A 26,451-nucleotide genomic window follows, 5' to 3' on the forward strand; every position below is an offset into this window, starting at 1 on the left:
CACAGATAGCTTTTTCTGATTAGTTAAGATACCTTCTAGTCCAGTGTGTCTTGACTCATTTTTTTTTCATGTTCTGTTTTTTATGTGGTTTTTTTTTGTGTTTATTCGTATCAATTCATTTTATTATTTAAAGTAAAAAGATTTGTTATTGGGTATACTATATAATAGGCATAAATTCCTAAATTGGAAGTTCTTCTATAAAAGAAGTAACTCATTACTTTGTTGAGACTAAGGGGGGCGAAATGTTTAGCTCTTCTTGTGGATGGTCTGTGAAATCCTGAAAAGCAAAGTAATGGAGAAGTCTAGTACTCTCTAATTAAAATGTATGTAAATTATAACATATACGTAGAGGTCAGTTTATGGCTTGACCCCCACCCAGTTTATAAACTGTGTTCTAATTGATAAAACTTTATGTTTTTCCACATAAGCATTATTTTTAATGTTTACAGAGTATCTCATATGGGTATGGTATTATATACTTGTCTCTAGTTTCTGGATGTTCAGGTTGTTGCCAATTTGCTACCTTTTGCAGGGCAGGGGGGTGGTTATAGTAAGTGGACATCTTTTTTTTTTTTTTTTTTTTTTTTTAAACAAAACTTAGTCTGAATTTTCCTTTCTCACCTGCACAGGCCCCTGCTATCACTAGTCCTGTTACCTGGTGGTACTCTTTTGAAGATTAAAGGACCTAATATTTTTAAAGTGCTTAGCACAGTGTGTGGCACACTGTAATTACAGAATAAATACTATCTGCAGACCTTCTGTGACTCAAGTTGGGACAAGGAAATAAGACAGTTTTGAAATGGGTTCTTTGAAGAGAGCACTGAGGTCTTTCAGTAGTAGCACAGTAATGATACCAAGAGGAAAAGGAGAATCTGAAAGACAGAAGCTATGGCATTGAGAAGAGTTTCTGTGGTCATACATCTGTATTGGTTGTTCCTAGTTGTGTATACTTTATAAAAAAGGAATATCTTAGCTGGAGACTGTTGGAATGTAAATTTCTTCCTTAGAGTTAAAATATATAAGTGTATTAATATATAGTAGAGAAACATTACAAAGCACTCTTTAAAATAGTGTGACTTTTGTGTGTGTTATCTTTGTTTATTGTATTTGTATTTTATATTTTTTTGATCTTTTATTCAAGTGTGTGTCCAATGATGTCTTCTGTTTTCTTTATTTTTTTTTTAATTATCCTAGTCACGTGAACTGGAAATTTCAGTTTATTGGCGTGATTGGCGATCTCTGTGTGCTGTAAAATTTCTGAGGTTAGAAGATTTTTTAGACAACCAACGGCATGGCATGTGTCTCTATTTGGAACCACAGGGTACTTTATTTGCAGAGGTAATAAATGTATTTTATTAAATATGCATTACTATAATTGAAATTATACATGTAGGCAGCATGATGTAGAATGGAAAGAGTATTAAGCTGAACAACAGACAACTTGAATTCTTGGCCCAGCTCCACTACTGCATAGGTATTACCTTAAGACAAATCATTTATCCTCTATAGGTCTGTTTTCTCACCTAGAAAATGAGAAGTTGGGATTAAATTATATCTATGTCTTAAGTTTCCAAATTTCATGAACCATAAATCCAAAGCTATACTCATGTCAAATTGAATTTTCTTCCCTGCAGGTTACCTTTTTTAATCCAGTTATTGAAAGAAGACCCAAACTCCAAAGACAAAAGAAAATTTTTTCAAAACAACAAGGTAGTTACTAAGGAATCAAATACAGTGTCTTTTAGTGTATTCTTATACATAGGAAATCTGCATTTAAAAGTGATTCCCATCTTTGTTTTTTTGTTTTCCTTTTATTCATTCGTTTCTAACTTTTTTTATTAAGGAACATTTCAAACATATCCAAAAGTAGAGAGATTAGTACCATGTATCATCACTTAGCTTCAACAACAGCTCATGGCTGATTTTATCTATATCCCATCCATATATACCTCAGATTACATGAAGCAGACATGTATACTGGTTATACTGGTTAATCCATATACTGGTTAATCCATAAGTATTAAAGTTAGTATCTCTAACTTTTTTTTTTTAATATTTTATTTCTTTATTTGAGACAGAGCATGTGAGAGTGCACGAGGTAGGGGAGAGGCAAAGGGAGAGGGAGAAGCAGAGTCCCCACTGAGCAGGATGCCCCATGTGGGGCTTGATCCCAGAACCCCAGAGATCATGACCCAAGCTGAAAGCAGATGCTCAACCTATTGAACCACCTCGGTGCCCCATTCTCTCTTTTTTTTTAAAGAGAATTATTTCTTAAACTTTAGCCGCATATCATTGTTAGACTTAAAAAAACTAACAGTGCCTACTTATTTATTTTTAAAACTATATTCACTATTTTGCACTAGCCTTTAATAACAAATAGTTAAGAACTATTTTTTTAAGTGACAAATTTTATTTTTTCTTCATAAATTATAAACCAATGAATATGGATTTTTAAATTATGGCTTTTGGTAACATATAAAAATTACTTATTCTATTTTCTTTATTCACAATATCCACAGGCAAAACATTTCTCAGAGCTCCTCAAATGAATATTAATATTGCCACTTGGGGAAGGCTAGTAAGAAGAGCTATTCCTACAGTAAATCATTCTGGCACCTTCAGCCCTCAAGCTCCTGTGCCTACTACAGTGCCAGTGGTTGATGTACGCATCCCTGAACTAGCACCTCCAGCTAGGTATGTGTCTAAGATTTTTAGGCATCGTTCTTATGAAATAGTTATTGTAACATTCATATATACTGATGACAATGAGTCTATTAAAAGTCTGATTTTTTTTCCAAGTAGTATTTTGAAATTAATGTTCTGCTTACTTTAAAAAAATGTAAAAGATAAAATTGTTTGATTTATTTTCAAAGCTATTTAGAATATATACTTTTGATTACTGTTTTTGGTGAATTACTTTATCTTTTGTAAGTGATTCTACAGTAACCAAGTTGGACTTTGATCTCGAACCTGAACCTCCTCCTGCCCCACCACGGGATTCTTCCCTTGGAGAAATAGATGAATCTGCTAAATTAAGAGATTTAGATACACCAGCACAGGTAAGGCATTTTAAACCTTGTATAATTCCTTTTACCAAATGAATTATTGATAAAAGCATCATACTGAATGAGATGTACCTTTCTGTTAATTAAAAAATTGCATGAACTGTGTTTTTATGTTTCTTGTGAGTGAAACGTAAAACCTCTGGATGCTCATGGGCCAGTACAGATAGAATAGGCTGCTGAAGCTAAAATCACAGGAACATGGTTGATATTAGATGATATATTGCTTCAAAAACTCTATCTTGTAACTTGGTTAACATGATTTCTAAATATTCATTGAAGATGACAGTAATGTGTTCATTTTTCAAATATTTTAGATAAGTGTAATATAGAATAATAACTAAGAATAAATATCCATTTTCTGAATTTTACATTCTTGCTAATATTTGTATTGGCTTTTGACATTTTTAAACTTTATCTTTACCAAATAATTCATTTCTCAATATTTCTATAATTAAATAAGTATGTAATATTTTATAGGATTCAGAAACTGTTTTTGATATTGAGAATGACAGAAATAGTATACTTCCGAAATCTCCGTCTGAATATGAACCTAATATTCCTCAACCAGGCCTAGGATACAGTGGTATTCAAGAACTTGAGGATAGAAGGTAAAGAATATATATACAGCTTTGCTACTACATGTTGTAACCCATGGTTTTGCCTTATTTTTAATTGACATACTGTTTTCAGATCTCAACAGATGTTTCAGTTTAATCTACAAGACTTCAGATGTTGTGCTGTCTTGGGTAGAGGACATTTTGGAAAGGTAATCTCTTAAATTTTCTTGGACTGACTACAAAGTAATAACTCAAATAGAAAATACTTATTTTAATCTCATTTCAGGTGCTTTTGGCTGAATATAAACACACAAACGAGATGTTTGCTATAAAAGCCTTAAAGAAAGGAGACATTGTGGCTCGAGATGAAGTAGACAGGTTAGTTTTTTTTTTTTAGTGAAATTGTTTATTTTTCTGAAGTTCTAACTTAAGATCATGAAAATTGGGATCCCTGCGTGGCGCAGCGGTTTGGCGCCTGCCTTTGGCCCAGGGCGCGATCCTGGAGACCCGGGATCGAATCCCACATTGGGCTTCTGGTGCATGCAGCCTGCTTCTCCCTCTGCCTGTGTCTCTGCCTCTCTCTCTCTCTCTGTGACTATCATAAATAATAAAATTAAAAAAAAAAAAGATCATGAAAATTGACGTATATATTGCAACAGCAAAACTTTACATTTCCATAATATGTGGAGAAACTAAATTAATGTAGCTATACTTGATGTAAGGTAGGCATTAATTGTTGTTTTTCTTTCTAGCCAACTTCTTATGAAGGTTTATTGGTTAGTGGCTACCAAGGAAAGATGATGAAATATTTAAGTTAATTGTATTAAGTTTTTTATACTTGGAGATGGTAAAGTGTTTATATGGAATAGGAACTGTTACTCATCTGTGGTTGGGGGAGACTATTTCCCATTTCATATTACAGAAATAATACAATGTCATTTACAGGTAATCTGCACTCAACTTGAATGGTTAATACATTCTGCTTTTTAAAATGCGCCAAATCTATTTTTTCTTTCATTTTTCTTAAAGTGATATTTTTTGACCAGAGCATCTTACCTGTCTGGGTTTAATAAATATAAACTGATATGGATACATCATTATATGCAATTTTTAAAATGCAAGGATTTGGGGGATAATATTATAATTAGGTTAGAGAATATCTTTAAAAAGACTATCTTAATAAGATGATTAAATATAAAATTATTGTATAACAAGTGACATATATGACAGAGACTTTCATTTGATATTTATAAGCAGTATTTGTTTTAAACCACTTGAAAGCATCAGTTGATATTAATAAAAGACAGCTCTAAAAGAGCCTAGGACTATGAATGAAAAGACTGGCTTCTCTATTTGTGGTTGTTCCTTAATTAATGCTTTGACCCCAGGGCAATTCACTGACCATCTTTGAACCTCCGTTAACCCGCATATTTTTAAAATATATATTTTTGGTAATCCTCACCTTAATGAATTGTATTAAGTGCTACACGCATACACACACACACCCCAAATTGCTGTTTTACTTTTAATGTTTTTTTCCCATCACATGGGAAGTTCTTTCTTTCTTTTTTGGTATTTATTTATTTGAGAGGTTGAGAGTGCATGCACATGGGCTAAGGAAGGGCAGAGGGAGAGAAATTCAAGTAGACTCTGTGTTCAGTGCAGAACCCATTGTGTGGCTTGATTTCACGACCCTGAGATCATGACCTGAGCTGACATCAATAGTCTGATGCTCAAACTGTGCCACCCAGGCACCCCAAGAAGTTCTTAGAATTAGGATAGATTTTGAAAACAAAAAGAGTTTTTTATGTTAAAAAAAAAAATTCCTTTTTGGTTTGCCTATTTTTTACCTGTTTTCCATATTCCTCAATTACATCAAAATAAACTATTTCTTGATATGTAAAACTACCCAGAGAGGATTTCGTTGAATATTTATACAATATTCTGTGCACCATATGATGTGTATAGAACTGTGTTTTTATTTTACTGAAGTAGTTGGTTAAAGCAAACCTTTAATCACACTGTCAGTATGTTTATAACTGCAATAATAGTAGGGTCAAATATTTTTCTTTTATGGAAGAATGTTTGCTTTATTCCAGATCCGTGAATGGTAAATTCATTTTTTCCCAAAAACAATAGTAAGCTGGTACTACCTCTGTTAATCTTGGTGGTTTATATAGCTTCCTGCTACATTGTTACTACTTGAGCCAAGTCTTTATAGAACACTTTCTAATTAAATCTAGACAGAATAACATTAATATTACTAATACTGAAGAATGTCCAGATCAGAGGATGAAGCTCTAGCCAGAACCTAGGCTATTACCCTTACTGAAAATTAATCCAGCCTTGGTGAAAAGTTGATAAATGATCCTTACTAACTTCAGTTATAAATCCACATATAACATGGAAGTAAAATAATCTTCAGTAGGACTGGTACAAAATAGAGAAATAGAAAATCTGTATTGAGGGATCCCTGGGTGGCGCAGCGGTTTGGCGCCTGCCTTTGGCCCAGGGCGCGATCCTGGAGACCCGGGATCGAATCCCACATCGGGCTCCCGGTGCATGGAGCCTGCTTCGCCCTCTGCCTGTGTCTCTGCCTCTCTCTCTTTCTCTCTGTGACTATCATAAATAAATAAATAAAAAATTAAAAAAAAAAAAAAAAAAAAGAAAATCTGTATTGAGAAATAAAACTCACTGTTAGAAGAAATTTGAAGAAGGCAGCAAAAAGGAGTAATCAGAAGAAAGCAAGAAAAGAAAACTAAAAAATAGATTAACATATTTTGAAAAGTAATATTTAAAAGATTTTATTTATTTATTCATGAGAGACACAGAGAGAGAAACAGGCTTTGGCAGAGAGAGACGCAGGCAGAAACAGAGGCTTAGGCAGAGAGAGAGGCTTAGGCAGAGAGATGCAGGCTCCCTGCTGGGAGCCTGATATGGGACTTGATCCCAGGACCCCCAGGATCATGACCTGAGCCAAAGGCAGACACTCAGCCACTGAGCCCCACCCTATTTTTTTTTAATGTTTCCAAAATATGTAATGACAGTTTCCTTTCTAAGTTTTCTTCCTCTAGTCTGGATTTTATTATTTAGCTTAGAAAACTGCCTTTTTTTTTTAACAGATCATAGAAAATTTCAAATCAACCTCTTTTTAAAATGAAAATTATGGACTAACTCCAAAGTAATAAGATTCATGTACAAAGATTGCATTCCCCACCTACCATTAGTAGAAAATTCTCTGTGAGTCCTGTCTATGCCTAGTCCTGAGTAAGAATGTTACATTCATGTCCCGGTAGTGCCTCTTCACTCAGCTTTCTTTTTTTACCAGTTTATAATTCAAGTCAACAGAATATTAATTATATTGGTTGGAAGTATATTCTTGCAGTCATAGAACAAAAGCACAGCTGACCAGACATTATATATTGGGGCATCTAGATGGGTCAGTTGGTTAAGTGTCTGACTTTGGCTCAGGTCATGATCTCAGGGTCCTGCAATCAAGTCCCAAGTAGGGCTCCATACTCAGCGGGGAGTCTGCTTCTCCCTCTCCCCTTGCCTCTCCGCCTGCTCATGCTCTCTCTCAAATAAATAAAAATAAATAAATAAATAAATAAATAAATAAATAAATAAATAAATCTATCTTTAAATATAAAGAAATAAATGTTTATGTATAAATTATACATTTATTTCTTTATATTTAAAAATCTATGTATACATATAAAATATACATGAATATGATTCAACCTAAGACCTTAATCTTACTAACAATGTTGTTTTCCATTGACCAAAATAACTATACAAGTTTTTAAGTTTCTGGCATGTCTAATGATATATTGAACTGAAGGAAGTGCACAAAAAATGTTAGGATAGAACTAGTCAGGGACGCCTGGGTGGCTCAGCGGTTGAGTCCCTGCCTTTGGCCCAGGGTGTGATCCTGGAATCACGGGATTGAGTCCCACATCGGGCTCCCTGCATGGAGCCTGCTTCTCCCTCTGCCTATGTCTCTGCCTCTCTCTCTGTTCTCTCATGAATAAATAAATAAAATATTTTTTTAAAAAAAGGATAGAACTAGTCAGGGAAATAAGATATAAATACATTAGTTATGTAAATAAAAGAGGCTAGCTATGTTTGAGTTTAAACAGTACAGATAGTAGTAGCTCAAAGAAAGGGAAACATGGTGTGCTGATGGATTTAGGTAAAAGATGGGATTTGTGCTGTTCTTTGGCAGATAGAAGAGGCTTGGGAATATGGAAAAAAGTTAAGTGACAGTTTAGAGGGAAATGTTCTGGACAGAATGAATAAAATTTGAAGTTTTGAATAAGGTTGGATTGTTCCATGAACTTTTAAGATACAATTTAGATAAGGTTGGGAAAAGTTAGACTCTTACAGAGTAGCTTTTTGGTGTACTGTAAAGTGCTTAAAATTATTGTGACAATTTTGGTCTATAAGGAGCCTGCCTCCTTTACCTAACAGTCTTGTGACATCTATCTAACAAGTCCTCATCAGTATTACTAGTCCTCATCAAAGCATTCCTATGAATGGCATTAAAGCCATTTTTTTTAAAGATTTATTTATTTATGATAGACATAGAGAGAGAGAAAGAGAGAGGCAGAGACACAGGAGGAGGGAGAAGCAGGCTCCATGCTGGGAGCCCGACGTCGGACTCGATCCCGGGACTCCAGGATCGCGCCCTGGGCCAAAGGCAGGCACCAAACCGCTGAGCCACCCAGGGATCCCGGCATTAAAGCCATTTTAAGAGGCATTATGATCGGTGATGGTCACTCTTTTACATCATTTACATGTTCAACAGAGGTTTAATCTAATACCCATCAATGAAAATTAGTGATTCACCCATAGTAAATTAGTAATTCACCCATAAATAAAAACCATATAGACATTGAAGAGACTATGTTTGTTATCTGCTTGAGCCCAAACATCTTGTCATTTTGTTTTTATTTTGTCTGAATATCTCATCTATAGTACCCCAAATTTAGATTGATTTCATGAATCCATTGTTTTAGAAGCCATGTTATCTATCTTAAATTGGACATTATTTTCTGATATATTTAAGTGGTGATGAAAATCAGAGCTATTAACTTGTTCTATGAATTTATTTCTAATAATGACTCACTTTGTAACAACACTTAGAAATCTTTCCAAATATATGTAGACATAACCCTAAAGCTTTAAAACAATTATAATAGGGCTTTCTGTTTCTGAGTATGTATAAACTTATAAGTAGGTTGTATGAAATCAGAGAGAGGCCAAGAGTTTGTCTAGAATGTGACCTTATTAAGTGGGGTTTAAACACTATTTCATAATAGCTGCATTTACTGTCAGTATTTAAAACTGAATAGATGTTTTGGTTCATAGTCCAGAAGACTATGCTATTAACATGAATGCTATTAATATAGCATTAAAAATTCCATACATTAAAAAAAAACATTCCATGCATCTTCTACACAATGGGCATGCTCTTAAATGTTTTCAAAATTGTATAAATCGTTTTGAGTCATACCAGTGTAGTCTGGATACCCAAATAAAGGCTTTTCCTTTAAAATTACCTTTTAAAAAAATAGCTCCTTCTTAAAAGGTTCAAAAGAAAGAAGAATGGATCTACCACCCCCTAATATTAGCATTTTTGACATTTTAAAACTAACAGTAACAACAAAAATCTAAGCAATCTTCTAATTTTAAAAATAAAGGCATTGTTAATGCTTTTAAACCAAGTGCCTATTTATATTAGAAACATAACCTAATTGTTAATAAAATGTATATTAATATCTTCATTTTGATTAGGTGCTTAAAGTATGTTAATTCCAACTTGTATTTGAATAATATCTGGGGCCTGAATGTCTCAGTTGGTTGTGTCCAACTCTTGGTTTCAGCTCAGGTCATGATCTGAGGGTCATCTGAGGGTCATTAAGCTTTGCATCAGGCTCTACAGTTAGCTCAAAATCTGTTTGGGATTTTCTCACTCTCCCACCCTTTCTGCACACTTGCTCACTCTCAAGTAAAAAAAACCTTTTAAAAAAATAAATAATATTTGATCTGATTTTCTTTTATGTTGAGTTTTACAGTCAATTTGATTACTAAATATTTTCAAGGAAAGGAATAGTATTTTTTGCTATTTAGACATATTAATGTTCCAGAGTCTGTAAGGTTAACCATTGTTCTTTGTAGCAGCTTGTAAGAGTCATAAGCTGCTACAAAGGCAAAATCTGTGAGCTATAGATTTTACAAGTTAGATCATTCTCAAGGAGCTTCCTTGAAACATGTTGGTAGAATTCTCCTATAGCCTCTTTTTCAGTCAGCCTTCTAAATTTAAATTTTATGCAACATATCTTTATGTCTCAAATTCATATTTTATATGAAAAAATATATGAATACTTTAGCCTATGAATTATACATACAGTCCTTGAAATTACCTTCATCACAAATTTTATATTTCTAGAATTATTCTTGAAGCCCCTGGGTGGCTTAGTTGGTTGAGCATCCCACTCTGGATTTTGGCTCAGATCACCATCTCAGGGTCCTGGGATTGAGCCCCAGGGGCTCCCTGCGAAGTGAAGAGTCTGCTTCTCTCCTTGTTCAGCCCCTCCCCCATGCACATGTGGCATGTGCTTTACTCTCTTCCTCTCTATAAAATAAACCTTAAAAAATTTTATTTTAGTTATTCTTTATTCTTACTGATTCCTGATAAATGTTCACAATTAACCTCTAAGTAAGACTTTTTTTTTTAAGTAAGACTTTTTTAATTAACTATGACCACTAGCCCTGTAGGTTCTACTCTAATACTATCAATGTGAACTCTAATCTTTATGTCATGCTAATCATATATTTTAGTTTTCATTAATATATTTCAATTAAAGGGGCACCTGGGTGGCTTAATAGTTGAGCATCTGCCTTTTGCTCAGGTCCTGATCCCAAGGTTCTGGCATTGAGTCCCGCATCAGGCTCCCCATGGGGTGCCTGCCTCTCCCTCTGTTTGTGTCTCTCATGAATAAATAAAATATAAATAAATATATAGATATATTTCAATTAAAGTTATGTGTATCAGGTAGACCAAATTTTTTAAAGCAGAACTAAGGCACATTTTATGGTTTTAAAGTTATAATAGGTAAGAGCTTTGCTTATTTTAGAGTTCACTAATTTAAAGAATGTTATTTCCAACTAGAACTTTTTTTGAAAAACCTATTGATTTTTAAATATTTTCTCTTACAGCCTGATGTGTGAAAAAAGAATTTTTGAAACTGTGAATAGTGTAAGACATCCCTTTTTGGTGAACCTTTTTGCATGTTTCCAAACCAAAGAGCATGTTTGCTTTGTAATGGAATATGCTGCCGGTGGGGACCTAATGATGCACATTCATACTGATGTCTTTTCTGAACCAAGAGCTGTGTGAGTATGCTTTAGACATTTCTCTTGAGTTTTTTCATGACAGATTTTATGCCAGGAAGGAAAAAACTCTGAATTTATTTTCTTTCCAAATGGAAAATATATTTTTGCAAAGAATATGAGAACTTCCCTCACTTGCCTTTTTGCCATATATAAATGTATCTGTTTTACAGTTTTCCATGTTGAAAATTTTATGGATTACCCTAAATCATACTTGATAATTTAGATACACAATTTAGTAAAATTTCTTCCAGTTTTTCTATTGTATTTTCTTCCTAGGGAATGCCATCTAGAACCATGGCTTTAAATACTAATTATACTTAAAGTATATTGTTAAGTGAAAAAAGAAAGTAAAAAGGAGTCTCTTGTGTATTTGTATGAAATATTTATATTTGCATTTTAAAGGGTAATAAATTAAAAGGTATATAGTAAGTACTTGTTTGCATGTGCAAATGATATTTCTGAAAGGACATAAAAGAAACTTTTATGCATATTGCGTCCAGTGAAAGATATAGAAAGCAAACTTTTCACTCTGTTTTTAAAGTTTTTGAATTCAATATTATATGAAGGTTTTGCTTTTTGAAATGCATAAAATAAGTAATAGGAGATACTTGAGATTAAATATATCTCCCCCCTACTATTATCCAACACAGTTTTATAGCTCTTCAAGTAGTTGAAGCTAGGATTTGAATATGGGAAAGTGCTCTGAATAGACATACACACTGTGTATGCTGATGTTTACCAACTTTCTATCTTCAGCCCTGACTTCTTACCTAATCTTCCAACTCTAATAGCATTCAGCACCAACTTGACTTTTCCATACATATGGCTAATAAGTATTTCTCTTTGCACACTGAATTCCTGATTTTTCCCATTTCCCACCAACCTTACCCATCACTCCCAGGCCTGCTACTCTTCTAATCTTCCCCTTCTTCATAAATGGCAGCACAAGTTGTTCAAACTAAAATATAGGGAGTCATTTTTTTTAAGGTTTTATTTTAATTACAGTTAGTTAACATATAGTGTTATATTATGCTTCAGGTGTATACTATAGTAATTCATACATCACCCAGTCCTCATCACAGGTGCCCTCCTTAGTCACCATCACCTATCTAACCTATCCCTCCACCCACCTCTCCTCTGGTAGCCATCATTGTGTTCTTTATAGATAAGAGTCTTGTTTCTTGAATTGAGTCACTTTTTTTTTGAAGGAGTCACTCATGATCCTCTTTCCCTCACATAAAACATCTAAATTATTAGTGGGTCTGATCAACCTACTTTCGAAACATCTCAAATCATAAACCATTAATAAACCTTTACTGGGTATATTCTTGATTCATCACCTGTCTATATTCTGACAACTGACATTTGTGTAACATTTTCACTTTCACTCCTTTATTTGATTCTCAACATGATGATTAGAAGTATATAGAGCAAATAGGAGTACTCTTGTACCTTCACATTTCAGATGAAGAAATAGAGGGATTAGTTCTGATGGTTAGTGAAGCTTTCAACTTTCAAAAAGAAGACAAAAGCCAGAAAGTAGAATTCTTTACTGAATATTTAAGAATTCAAAGCAGAGCATCTAGACTATATCTAGCCTGTGCTAACTGAACATGGAAATCTGTTTTTATTTTGCTATGCTCTGCCCTTTTTAAAAGAAATTTAAAATTCAGTTCTATCTTAAGGAACTTTGTTTATGCTGCAAATACAGGTCATATACAAACAAAACTGTTAAGCCCAATTGAATACAAGAATAAATTGCTATATTGTAATACTTCAAATCTGAAATACTTCCCCTCTTATAAGATCCCATTAGATTAGATCAGATCTCACCTCAAATGCTATTTCTTTGAAATGTTTTCCTGAGTACTGTATCAAAAATACCACTACATGATTAATGTCCAAATCAGATGAGTCCTATTCTATTTTCTATTTTATTATCTCCATCTCACTTTATTTCTACCTGGAATTATCTGTTTATTTTTTATGTTTTTATTGCCTGTCTCCCCTCACTCAAAGGGAGGATAATGTCTATTCTGTGTATTAGTGGGACACCTAGAAGTGTGGTTGGCACATACTAGGTGATGAGTGAATTTTTATTGACCAAGACTGTAGTATCAAAAATAGTTTGTTTCCTAGCTGTGCACCATTAGACAAATGAGTTACTCTCTGAAAGCTTCATTTTCTGCTTTTGTAAAAGATTTAAAGGCTTGATTTGAAGGTTAAATAGGCTGATAAGTGAAAATACCCAACATAGTACCTGACACATGGTATAGTAAGCGTTCAGGGAAATATTTATTTTAAACAACATACCCATTATTTGTTGAGTATCATTTGGGCAGTATGTTTGCAAAAAATGAAATAAAAGATAAATCAAGATATTTTTATAATTGCTATAATATTGTTTTGTCACCAAAATAAGTTTGCTAAAAACTTAAGTATTAAAATAACTACCTTGGGACGCCTGGGTGGCTCAGTGTTTGAGCTCCTGCCTTCAGCTCAGGGCATGATCCCAGGGTCCTGGGTCAAGTACCCCATCAGGCTCCCAACCCTCTGCCTATGTCTCTGCCTCTATCGCTGTGTCTATAATGAATAAATAAATAAAAATATTTAAAAAGAAAAAAAAAACTACCTTAAGCAATTTTAGATTCACATCTGTTTTAATGGACTTCAGCTAAATCCTTTAAACTTTCAACAAAGAATTTTAAGAGCTAATGTATAATTATTTCTAAATATTTGCATTTTTAAATTCTCCCAAATTATGGTCCCATTTTTTGTAAATATGATCATTCTCTGATTTAAATTGTGTGATTCTCTATTGCTAAGAAAAGAAATTTCAGTATCCATAATATGACATTCAGGGGTCCTTCACAACGTTATCCCAGGGTATCTTTTCCGCCTTGTCTTCCACTTCTTTCCCATTCTTACTTCAGCCACAACAAACTTGTTATTGATTGTCAAACATTATGCATTTTACATCTCTTTTGCTTTCCCTCTTAAGGAATAAACGCCCTGTATTTAAGCAGTTCTACCTTTCACACTGTCCTCGTGCCCTTAATGTAGATTGCAATTTCTCAGGATCAAATGTCTACTCTAAGGATTTTATGACACCACCCCTAGGCAAAGTTAATGGCTTCCTTTGTAGAGATCGTATTTTTCTTACTTTTTAATTTTACCCCTGATATTTAGCATATGTCCTACTGTGTCTAGCACATAGTAAGGACTAAATAAATATTGGTGAAATTAATTAACTACAGAATTCTGCTTTGAAGCATAAAAGTATAAACTGGGATTCGAGAGCAGTGGAATTTATTAAATTTCTTTTGATTTATTTCTTCAAACAGATTCTATGCTGCATGTGTAGTTCTTGGGTTGCAGTATTTACATGAACACAAAATTGTTTATAGGTGAGTAAAGTTTTGATATTTTCTAATGGCTTACCTTGGTGTGAATTTGAGTTAAAAATAAGAAAGATATTTTGTGTTTAATCAGCTTTTTAATTTTCTCTTTCACATGATAAGTGACCTCTAAAAATGTTAAGTTCCAATTTTCAAAGAAATAGTTAACACAGTAATTATATGATGAACCTCTTTGTTCTTGTTCTTCTGCGTATTACCTAACTAAAAATTGTAAGTTGACCTATGACAAATTCACCAACAGTATTCATTCTGGTGATTATTTTATGTTCAACTGATCTACTGCAAAAAACTTTGATAGACCAATTCTACTCAAAATTTGTCCTTGATAAAATAAGTAGCTTGTGTCAGAGTATAAAATATCTTCCTTAAGTATTGCTCTGAACTAAATACTGTACTTGGTGACATACCTGATATGTGTATTAGTGGAAGTTCCTTATCAGGTTGCTAGTAACTATTTGTTACTAGCCCAGTAGCCAAGCAAGGGACTACATGTCGAATAGTATTGCTCTGGATTAGACAAATTCAGGAAGGCCATGGTGTAAGAATTAGAAAACTAAAAACATTAGTTTATTCAAACTTCTAACAATATTTTTAAGGTAAGGGTTTCCTCATGGTCCTAGTTTACTTAAAGGATAAGATACTTTTGACTTTTAAATCTATTAGTATAGATAGATAGCTTTCTCTTTACTTTGCATTATTCTCTTAGAAGGTTAAATCAGCCCTCTTGATACTTTATTAATAGTGTTAGCTTGAGTTTTTTCCTATGAGTGGTGTGTTAGCAAACTTCAAACTTAGTCTAAGTCAGATTTATCACAAATAACAAATTAATAGAACCAGAGTTAAAAATGCTTGAACTCAAAAAAAAAAAAAAATGCTTGAACTCCTTTTATGTTTTAAAATACATTTTCATTTTGCTTTTTTTTTTTTTTAATCCTGAACAGAGATTTGAAATTGGATAACTTATTGCTAGATACAGAGGGCTTTGTGAAAATTGCTGATTTTGGTCTTTGCAAAGAAGGTAATTGGAGTTCCTTTTCTAATAGATTACTATCCCTTTGTACTTTGGTACTTTCCAAGTTTGTCTATGGAAAGTAAAATATATCTCTAACTTTAATTGATTCTTTACTAAGATGTTATGGACTGTTTGTGTGACTTGATTATCACATAATTAAAATTTTTTTTTGGATACAAAATAAGGTTAGGTTTTCAGAAATCGTAGTATAAAACCTAAGATCCTCTTTGTATGATTAATGATTCTGTCACTACTCTGAAAAAACATTGGTTAAGTACCAAATTTTTTACTTTTCCAAGACTGTACAGAGTACACTACATAGGCCTAATAACTTTTCTCCAGCTTCTTAAAACTTAAAATGTTTTTAAATAGGAAGAAAATACACATATATTTCAGAATCCTTTCTCCATATTCAAAAGTGAATAAATAAATAAACTGGGGAAATGTGCATCAGAGGTGGGAAAAGTGTAAAGACTGTAGGCCTAGGCAACAGACAGCCCTAGGTTTGAATCCTGGCTTTGCCTCTTACTGTGTTTTGGGATGAATTACTTTGGAACCTCGTTCAGTTTGTGTCCTCATATATAAAATGAATATAATTCTTCTTGTTTAATGGAGATATGTGGCATATAGTAAATAGGTACTCTCATCTTGACATTTAATACATTGCATTGTAGTGAACATTGTCTATGTCTCCCTTCTACACTGGGTAGCTTCTTGTTTCTTATTCAGCTTTGTTTCCATAGTGCATATATAATATAGTACTTGACACATCTTAAGTATTCAGTGAATGTTTGATTAATATAAGTAATTGGGTGAATGAATGAGTGAACTTTGTAAATATATTTCCATCAGTTACCCACCAACCTCTTAATCTGAATCCAGTAATACTTTTTTTCTCTTACTGGATTTCCTTGTATTGAACACTGTTGATATAAATGCTTTTTTGTTCCCCAGAATTTGTCCTTAGCCTATTGCTCTTCACTGCTAGTTTTTAACTACAGGCAATATGCTAATAATTACCAGATCCATTATTCCTTTCCTAACATATATATTCAACTATCTACTTGACAGCTTTGGTCAGTAGTTATCTCTAACACTATACAAACCAAAATCATTTCTTTTTTTCAAATAGTCTAGTTTGTAGTTGATGGTGCCACAGTCTTCTCAGGCTCCCAACTTGAAAATGTGTTATTATCTTGGATTCTGTTCTCTTCACTTTTCCACATCAAATTAATGGCCAAACTGTGCTGACATCTGCCTTCTTAATATTTCTTAAATTTTTCATTTCCCCTCTACTATTGCCAGCTATCATCTTGTTGGACAAAACTAATAGCCTCTTTGCCTTTACTCTCTCTAGATTTTTTTTTCTGCCTCAAATCAACCTGTCATGTAGTTGCTAAAATTAAAAAAGGGCCCATGTAAATAAAAATCTGACCATCGGGATCCCTGGGTGGCTCAGCAGTTGAGTGCCTGCCTTCAGCCCAGGGTGTGATCCTGGAGTCCTGGGATCGAGTCCCACATCAGGCTCCCTGCATGGAGCCGGCTTCTCCCTCCGCCTGTGTCTCTGCCTCTATCTCTCTGTCTCTTTTTCCCTTTGTTCATTTGTTTTGTTTCTTAAATTCCACACAAGTGAAACCTTATGTATTTGTCTCTCTCTGACTTATTTCAATTAGCATTATACTCTCTAGCTCCATCCATGTTATTACAAATAGCAAGATTTCATTCCTTTTTATGACTAAATAATATTCCGTATTGTGTGTGTGTGTGTGTGTGTGTGTGTGTGTACATCTTCTTTATCCATTTATCTATCAATGGACACTTGGGCTACATCCATATTTTGAATATTATAAATCAACATAGGGGTACATATATCCTTTTAAATTATTTGAGTGTTTTTATATTCTCTGGGCAAATACCCAGTAGTATGATTACTGGATCATAAGGTAGTTCTATTTTTAATTTTTTGGAGAACCTCCATACTGTTTTCCACAGTGGCTGTACCAATTTACATTCCCACCAACAGTGCATAAGGTTCTTTTTTCTCCAGATTCTCGCCAACACTTGTTTCTTGTGTTTTTTGATTTAGCCATTCTGACAGGTGTGAGGTGGTATCTCATTGTGGTTTTGATTTGTTTTTTCCCTGATGATGAATGATGTTGAGCCTCTTTTCATGTGTCTATTAGTCATCTGTATGTCTTCTTTGTAGAAATATCTATTCATGTCTTCTGCCCATCTTTTAATTGGATTATTTGTTTTTCAGGTATTGAGTTGTATCAGTTCTTTATATATTTTGGATGCTAACCCTTTATCAGATTGTCCTTTGCAAATATCTTCTCCCATTCAATCCATTCAATAGTCTGTCTTATACTTTGGTTTATTGTTTCCTTCGCCGTATAGAAGTTTTTATTTTAATGTAGTCCCAATAGTTTACACTTGCTTTTTTTTATTTTTTTAAAGATTTTGCTTATTTATTTATTTATTTATTCCTGAGAGACATAGAGAGAGAGGCCAGAGACACAGGCAGAGGGAGAAGCAGGCTCCATGCAGGGAGCATGATGCAGGACTGGATCCCAGGACCCTGGGATCACAACCTGAGCCAAAGGCAGACGCTCAACCACTGAGCCACCGAGGTGCCCCTACACTTGCTTTTATTTCCCTTGTCTCAGACGTATGTAGAAACACTTTGCTATGGCCGTTATCAGAGAACTTACTGCCTGTGCTCTCTTCTAGGATTTTTATAATTTCAGGTTTCACATTTAGGTCTTTAATCCATTTTGAGTTTATTGTATGATGTAAGAAAGTGGTCCAGTTTCATTCTTTTGCATGTAGCTGACCAGTTTTCCCAGCACCATTTGTTGAAGAGACTTTCTTTTCCCATTGCATATTCTTGCCTCTTTTGTTGAAGATTAATTGGCCATATAATTGTGGGTTTGTTTCTGGGGCTTTCTACCTGTTCCATTGATCTGTGTGTTTGTATTTGTGCCAGTACTATAATGTTTTGATTACTATAGCTTTGTAGTATAACTTGAAATCTGGAATTGTGATACCTCTAGTTTTGTTTTTCTTTTTCAAGGTTGTTTTGATGGCTAACTCCTAGTTATCCAAGGATTTGCTTTTTTGGTATTTTCTATACCAAATGTTATTTTTGTAATGAACCAAATAAAATATTTGAAAGACTGAATTTGAAAGATAATAGAAATTGAAGCTAAAAATCAGTTTTTTGTTATAACTTCTTAGCATCACTTCTAAAGTAATGACAAGAAAGAGAAAATAACTAAAATGAAATATAAAAATTTTATTTATTTTTACCTATTAATTAAATAGTAGAGTTACCTATTGCACAGTTTTGTCTACACCAGACCTAACATTTTCTTTAGAAGTCTGATATATCTTGAGTTTGGTCACCATACACAAATGTGGAAATTTAATTTTGTTTCCTAGGGATATAGTCTGATGTTTTATCTATCATCTAGGTTTTTTCTTTGCTAACAAATACTTAAATTTTACCTTTTCAGGAATGGGATATGGAGATAGAACAAGCACATTTTGTGGCACTCCTGAATTTCTTGCCCCAGAAGTATTAACAGAAACATCCTATACAAGGGCTGTAGATTGGTGGGGACTTGGTGTTCTTATATATGAAATGCTCGTTGGTGAGGTAAGCAGTATAAAATAGATGAGAGAGAAATGAGGAAAGATGACTGAAAGAACAAAAGATGTCATTTATAAATGACTTAATGTATCCCACATAAGTAGAACTTAAGTTTTATACACATTTATAATATACTAATAATTGCCTATGATTCTATCTTGTACTCTATACCTCTATACCTGTAACAAAAAGTCAGCTGTGTGTTGATCAAAATACATATTATCTTCAAAAACAGTACCTCAGAGTTAAAAAGATTAACATTTTTCCCCTCCTGTTTTTTTTTTTAGATTAACTTAAATTTCTTGGGGGGAGGGGGCACCTATGTGGCTCAGTCGATTAAGTGTCTGATTCTTGGTTTCAGCTTAGGTCAAGATCTCCGTCATGAAATCAAATTCTGCATCCAGCTCCTTGCTCAGCATGGAGTCTGCAAAAGATTCTCTCCCTCTCCTTCTGTTCCTCCCCACACCCCCCCACTCATGCATGTGTTCTCTCTCTCTCTCTGAAAAAATTAATCAATTTATGGAGATAGCTTAGTTTTACACAGAAATTGTCACTCCTTAGGAAACAGTGAGTTATATCTAATAAAGCAGCAAGAATTGGCTAGTCTATTTTGTTATAAATTGTTGGAAATGATAGAGTGGAAGTGGGAAAGGGTAAATATTTAGACAAGTCATTGAAAACTGCTTAGAGGGGCTTACTGATTTGGGGTTGTAAAAAATGAGGTTGGTTCATTGTTTTGCAGGTTTCCCAGTACCAGCAATCTTCTTTGAACATTCTAAGCATGAATAAATTAGTAGCTGAATAAATGATTGACCAAATTATTGAATGTCAGAAATTTCCGAAGTATTACTCTGTATTATCATTTAATGATATTTGTTCCAGACAAAGGATTTTAATCCATCCAAACGATAGCCCTTTTGGTATGTCAAATTGGAGTGGATACTTAGAAGAGGAAAAGAAATAGCTAATTAAAATGTTTACCATGTGCCAGACACTATTTTATTTACTTTACAAATATTAGCTCATTTAGCTTTTCAGCAAACTTTAACAAGCTCAATACTAGTCTTAGGCCCATTTTAAGGTATATAAATGGAGGCACAAAGAAGTTAATAACTTGCTTGAAGTCACAGAGCTCTCGTGTGATGGAGCTGGGATTTTTAAGGCTCTCTGTTTTAAGAACCTCTCTAAACCATTATGCTTTGCTACCTCAGAGTATGGAATTAAGTTAACCAAAAATTATATGCTTGCTTAAAATTTATTCCACATATTAGAAGCTGATAGGCAAAAAATGTGAGTTTATTATAAAATACTACAGAATTAAGAACCAGTTGATTCTATCTCCTCCTATCCTAAAATGACTGGAAAACTTTGCAATGGACAAATGAAGCTCCTGTTCTATATTTTTTTAAGAGAGCCTCTAATTGATTAACCTCCTAATTACAAGAATATAAAAGACAAGGGATTCAGCTCTTCCATCACAAATTTTTATTGCAATATCCATTCTCTTTAGCACCTTTGTAAGAGGATAGTTAGGATAAGAACTGAACTTAAAACTTAACCATCATACTTTATAATTTTTTTTTATACTTTATAATATTATGGCATTGGTAAAATTTTATCAGTAACTACTAACTGTGATAAAAGGTTTGGCTAAAGTTTATATCTAATTTCTCTATTATTACAAACAATTGAAAACTCACTGGATATATCATGCATTTTCAAACTTGTTTTTGAAATTTGTATTTATGTTTCTTTGGGTTTTGAGAACTAGAAAGACTCCAGGAATAAACTAACATACTAGGTCCTCTTTCCCAGTGCCAAATGAGAATGAAAGTATCAGAGAAGTTTAAAGTAAGCTTAGATACTGAACAGACCATTGCATTCTTTTTATATTTGCTTAAAACACATTTGTTAGGGGATCCCTGGGTGGCGCAGCGGTTTGGCGCCTGCCTTTGGCCCAGGGCGCGATCCTGGAGACCCGGGATCGAATCCCACGTCAGGCTCCCGGTGCATGGAGCCTGCTTCTCCCTCTGCCTGTGTCTCTGCCTCTCTCTCTCTCTCTGTATGACTATCGTAAATAAATAAAAAAATAAAAAAAAATAAAAAAAAAACACATTTGTTAGCATTCTGTTGTTAGTTCTACTAGCTTATAATCGATTTGCAGAAACAAGGAACTTTAACACCTTAATGAATATGTGGGTATATCTTCACTATTCAAGGATTTGTATTTTTTAAATACAAAATTGATCAGAGAGACCAATGCTTTGTGTTACCACTTGAAATTCTGATTGAGAATCCATGTGAAATAGAATTTTCCTCTAATTTGCAGCTGTCTCAATCCCAGAAAGAAATTATATTATCCCACATAGTATATATTTCATTTATCTATTTGATTTATCTATTCTGAGTGAGTGAATGAACAAACTAAGGTTATGATCATTGAAAAGTTTGAAATTTCCTTAGATAAGAGCAATAAAATTGGCAGCTCAGCTTTAGGAAGTTGGGTTCTAAATTCATTTTCATAGATTCAGATCAAAGATCTTTCTCTTTCCAGTAGTATTGCTTTCTCTTTGGTCCTTAATCATTAATAACAGGAAGTAAGCCTGTAAAGAAGAAGTAAATCTAAGTCATCTCAGATTGTGAGGTAATAAGCCATATTTCATAGCCACATTTCAACATGGTTTAGCTTGTCCCTTTGTGTATCAAATTGTTATACTGAATGTAATTTAACTACTTTTTTATGGCTTAGGGTCATTTACTTTAAACTCTGCTTCCTGAGATACCCTAAGACTGGTTGTATATCAGGCTTAAGTTAAAAAAGCCTAATGTATGCGTTTGAGTGTAATTTCGTTGGCATCTGCTTCTTAGTGCAGTCATTATACCTTTAAATCTCCTATTGTGTTTTGCTAATTAATTTGTTATTGATGGTGACATTCAAAGCACATCCATATTAAATGTATTCCCACAAACTCTCTGCTTCTATGGTAACACTTATTACTGTATTTACCCATTTCCTTCTGTCTTTCCACAAGATTGAGCTTCTTGAGGAACATGTCGATTATCTAAATAATTTTTACTATCTAGTAGCACTCAAAATATTGACTGTTAGGCCAGATGCATGAATGAAATAAAATAGAATGGAATTAAATGAAAGATTGTATTACTAATATAACCAAATTTGCTATTAAGGTCTGGGAAATAAAGTTGAAGAAGATTTCAATGAGACTATGTGATGTATCATCTGGGTAATAGATCTATTGTGTATTTTTTCTGACTTCTTGTAGTCTTTGTGGTGTTTTGGTATTTCCTCACTACCTGGTTCTTAGCTGTACTTTGGATGAGTGATAAGATTTTTTGAAATTCATTTTGATTTACTCAAAGATATTTCTTCTAGTCTCCCTTTCCTGGAGATGATGAAGAGGAGGTTTTTGACAGTATTGTAAATGATGAAGTAAGGTACCCAAGGTTCTTATCTACAGAAGCCATATCAATAATGAGAAGGGTAAGAATTAATGATTTATAAACTATTTAAATTTCTTCTATTGAAGGACATTTCTCAGTTAGAATTTTAGAAGGTTTTTATTTTTCACTTCATAGATGTTGCATAGTTTAGACAAACACATAAGAAAAAAACATTAAATCTTTGTAGGTTATGAGAATCTTTATCAACGAAGTCACTGGTTTTATTTTAACTTTTATACTTTATGTTGTATTAGCTATTAAGAAGAAATCCTGAGCGGCGCCTTGGAGCTGGTGAGAAAGATGCCGAGGATGTAAAAAAGCACCCATTTTTCCGGGTAAGTGTGAAAGTTTAAAATTTTTTGTGAAACTAGCAATTAGATATAGGAAACTAAACTGGTTATTTTATATTTTGCAATCTAGCTAATTGATTGGAGTGCTCTCATGGACAAAAAAGTCAAGCCACCGTTTGTACCTACCATTAGAGGACGAGAAGATGTTAGTAATTTTGATGATGAATTTACCTCAGAGGCACCTATTCTGACTCCACCTCGAGAACCAAGGATACTTTCAGAAGAGGAGCAAGAAATGTTCAGAGATTTTGACTACATTGCTGATTGGTGTTAAGTTCCTAGACACTGTGAAACCAAGCACACTAACTCACAAGAAGACCTCTTAACAATAGCAACCCTTCATTTGCTGTCTGTGCCACCAGTAGCTTCTGAGTTTTTTGTTTAAACACATGAAGATGTCTTTAAAAGTACTATTCTAAAACCTTCTTGAAAGTGGCTTCTTAATGTATTTTCAACGTAAATCTGAGCACTGGAAACAGTTTCATGGAGTTTAAGTGGAATGAACATCGGCCATGAAAACCTATCACAAATGAATACTTTTGGATCAATAGTCTATTTTTTAAAGAAAGAAAAAAAAACAACCACTTTTCCACAGTCCCTATCTATTCCTTATGCCTGCCTTAAGTGGAAGGAAGATTAATCATTTCATGTCATTTAGCTATATTTTACAAAAAAAGAACAAAAAGGGCTTGGGATGCTGTTATTATTCACACATAGTAATTGCTTGAATAAGGCAAATGCTCTTATTTTTTTAATGAAATTACTGTAATATCAAAAAAATGTAGTGGTAGTTTGTGCTCCTTTTTTGGCTTTTAAAAAAAACAACTTGATATCTTGTTTTATAAATTTTCTATATTTATTAGGAGAAAATTTTTATTGCCTTATCTTTCCAACCATGTAATAGAGCCTCATAGCTTTCCAACAGAGCTACTTGCCAAACAATTTTTTGTTTATTAAACCATGTTGAAACAGGAACAACTAAAACATCAGCATTTACTTAAAATTTTAAGAATGAGGACTTCTGATTAGCCTGAACCAAGATACTGTATTACCTGTATGCATTCCCAAAGTCTAGACAGTTAATATGTTCAATCATACCTTCTTCCAAAATCAGTGAACTAATTACTCCTTTTTTGATATTCATTGTACATTTACCAACCCAATTTATCTGTTATGTCTACTGTAGAAGGGAACTATATCTGTTAAAACATAGGGATTATCATTGTATACATGCTGTGAACATGTATATGTGCAAGTTGTAATGTATTCTGTGTTGTAGGTTTATTATTTAATTTCATCCCTTCATCACTTTTGTACAGTGGCCAAGCAGACACCTCAAACTCCAGCATTTACGTTAAGTGCATTTGTACATTTTAGGCTACTGGATCCAGATTTTATATTGGCAGTTACTGAGGGCAAAAGCAATATATTGTAACAGAATGTATAAATATTTTTGATAAAACAGTCTATATTTTATAAAAACTATTATAACACTAAAGCTGTACCTCAAAAGTCTCAAAAATAATTTGATCAAATACCTTTTACAACTTTTCAGAGGATCCATTTGTGGCTTTTTTTTAATGCTCTTATAGGAAAGTCTTTTGGCAAGCCATGACTCTTCCACTTGCCTGGAGTTTTCTTGGTTTTTTCTTTTTGTTTTTTCATTCTTTTCCTCCTAGTCTGTGACCTCACTGTTTTTCCTTAGTTCAATAATAACATCTTTGATTCCATGCTCAGCATGTTAGGATCATCATATCTCAGGAATAGCAAGTTGTTAACTAACCATACTGAATTAACCATTTAATCACAGTGATCTCATGTCTTAAAAATTATTCAAATTTAAATTCTATGAGAAACATAAAAGCACATTGATTTATAGAAGATTTATAAATATTTCAGTCTTGCTAGGGTATGTTGGCATATTTTTGTGTACTCTGAGAACAATTAAAATTGTTCAGAGATAATTCATATTTCCATCCAAATTGATTATTACCCAAGATTCTTTGGGGGGAAATCTTAGAGAAAGAGGGAAGGATATGTTACTTAAAGTTATTTTAAAATGCCAGTTAACTTCCTTGTTAAAGGACAGTAGAGGATCTTATCTTAATTGGCGAAATTACAGTGTTAACACATTTAAAAAACACTAAATACTTTTGAGGTACAGTCTGCTCACCTTTTCTGGTTCTCAAATATGCATAGAAAGCAATGTCTAAAATAGGCTTTTAGCATTAAAAACTGACATAGCATTTTGTAACTACACAGTGTACAGAAATTTTTAATTAAAGTCAATCACTAAAAAGATTAGAGGGCAGGGTATATCACACAATTAAGCTGAAGAAAGCACTAATATTTTCTGTAGTTTTTAAAATATATATATATATTTTAGTCAGATTTAAAAATTTTAAACTCTATAGAGTGTAAATATATTTTGCTATTACTGTATGTGTAAGTGACTGCTCAAGCACTTTGTAAGGAAATTATTAGTATATTTTAGAATGGTACACTATGCATTCAAATGAAATGTGCCTTTATGTCATTCTAAGAAAAAGTGTTTTGCAGTCATAAATTACCACAAATGCACAAATTAAAGTTTAAATAGATTATAATTTGTAACTTTGGTTTTTAAGTATTATTTCCTTTTGGAAACTTCCTGTTGGTCAAAATATGTCTTAGCTCAACTATACTCAAGATCTCAAAGACTAACTGCTTAGCTTTCTTGCAAGTGCTTTTTGTCTTGGTAGGGCAAAATCTGATTCAGAGCAAATTGTCCACTTCACTGTTAGTAATGGGGAAAGTTTGCATTCTACTTCTGTAAGATCAATAATGTCTTTTATTCAGTGGATATTATAGGATACCTTCAGTGTGCTACACACTGAGGATAGAAAGGTGAAAAAAGATCAAAGTCTTAATAAATGAAAAACAGTGTGCATTAAAATGCAAGCACCAGTAATATATGTAGTATTCTCTTGTTTGAAGTTAACTTTATTTTAGGACCTGACCTTTCAGAAAAGAGGCAAATGAAAACAAAATGCTAGTCATTTTATAGTCATCTTATTCAAATATTGCAAATGGAATATTTTAGGAATATAAAATGATCCTTGCTAACCCTGTAACACAAACTGAGGTCACAGTGAAATTTCATTATATGTTGACTAGGTGAAAGCTGATTCAAATCTAACAAAATTTTTACAGGTCTTGCTGATCTTCCCAAAGCAACTGAGGGTGAGTATGAGAAGCCCAAAAGAACAAATACCAATTCATAGATCATAATCTTAATTAGAATTCTTATTTACTTTCTAGTTCTCTTTTGAAATCTAATGTATCTCTGAGGTAGTGGCCTTATATGTATATAAATATATGTATTTATAAATATACATATATAAATCTATACATATAAAATAGAGGTAAGTTCTTAAGTAACTTCAAAGTGTCAAAAATCTTGCATGTTTTCCACTTCTTGTATCATGACTAAGCTCCTAAGACCTCCAATAAGACACATAATTTGAGGCACTGCTGGTCTCACTAAAGGTAAGAGT

General features: G+C 33.3%; 1 protein-coding gene across 1 annotated transcript in view; it reads left to right on the plus strand.

Annotated features, from left to right (window-relative positions):
- The window catches only part of PKN2 (protein kinase N2), a 130,694-nt gene extending 105,161 nt beyond the window's left edge, over window positions 1-25,533 (plus strand). The window contains exons 9-22 of the mRNA XM_055340447.1: window positions 1,195-1,338; window positions 1,635-1,710; window positions 2,520-2,694; window positions 2,933-3,059; window positions 3,543-3,673; window positions 3,756-3,831; window positions 3,909-4,000; window positions 10,844-11,020; window positions 14,365-14,427; window positions 15,381-15,457; window positions 18,967-19,109; window positions 22,498-22,605; window positions 22,820-22,900; window positions 22,986-25,533. Coding sequence (XP_055196422.1) covers window positions 1,195-1,338; window positions 1,635-1,710; window positions 2,520-2,694; window positions 2,933-3,059; window positions 3,543-3,673; window positions 3,756-3,831; window positions 3,909-4,000; window positions 10,844-11,020; window positions 14,365-14,427; window positions 15,381-15,457; window positions 18,967-19,109; window positions 22,498-22,605; window positions 22,820-22,900; window positions 22,986-23,189 — 1,674 coding nt within the window. The 3' untranslated portion in view covers window positions 23,190-25,533. The remainder of the gene's footprint in view (window positions 1-1,194; window positions 1,339-1,634; window positions 1,711-2,519; window positions 2,695-2,932; window positions 3,060-3,542; window positions 3,674-3,755; window positions 3,832-3,908; window positions 4,001-10,843; window positions 11,021-14,364; window positions 14,428-15,380; window positions 15,458-18,966; window positions 19,110-22,497; window positions 22,606-22,819; window positions 22,901-22,985) is intronic.
- Window positions 25,534-26,451: the final 918 nt, after the last annotated feature.

The sequence above is a fragment of the Nyctereutes procyonoides genome, unplaced genomic scaffold, assembly GCF_905146905.1.
Source record: "Nyctereutes procyonoides isolate TBG_1078 unplaced genomic scaffold, NYPRO_anot_genome, whole genome shotgun sequence".
Classification (NCBI taxonomy): Eukaryota; Metazoa; Chordata; class Mammalia; order Carnivora; family Canidae; genus Nyctereutes; species Nyctereutes procyonoides.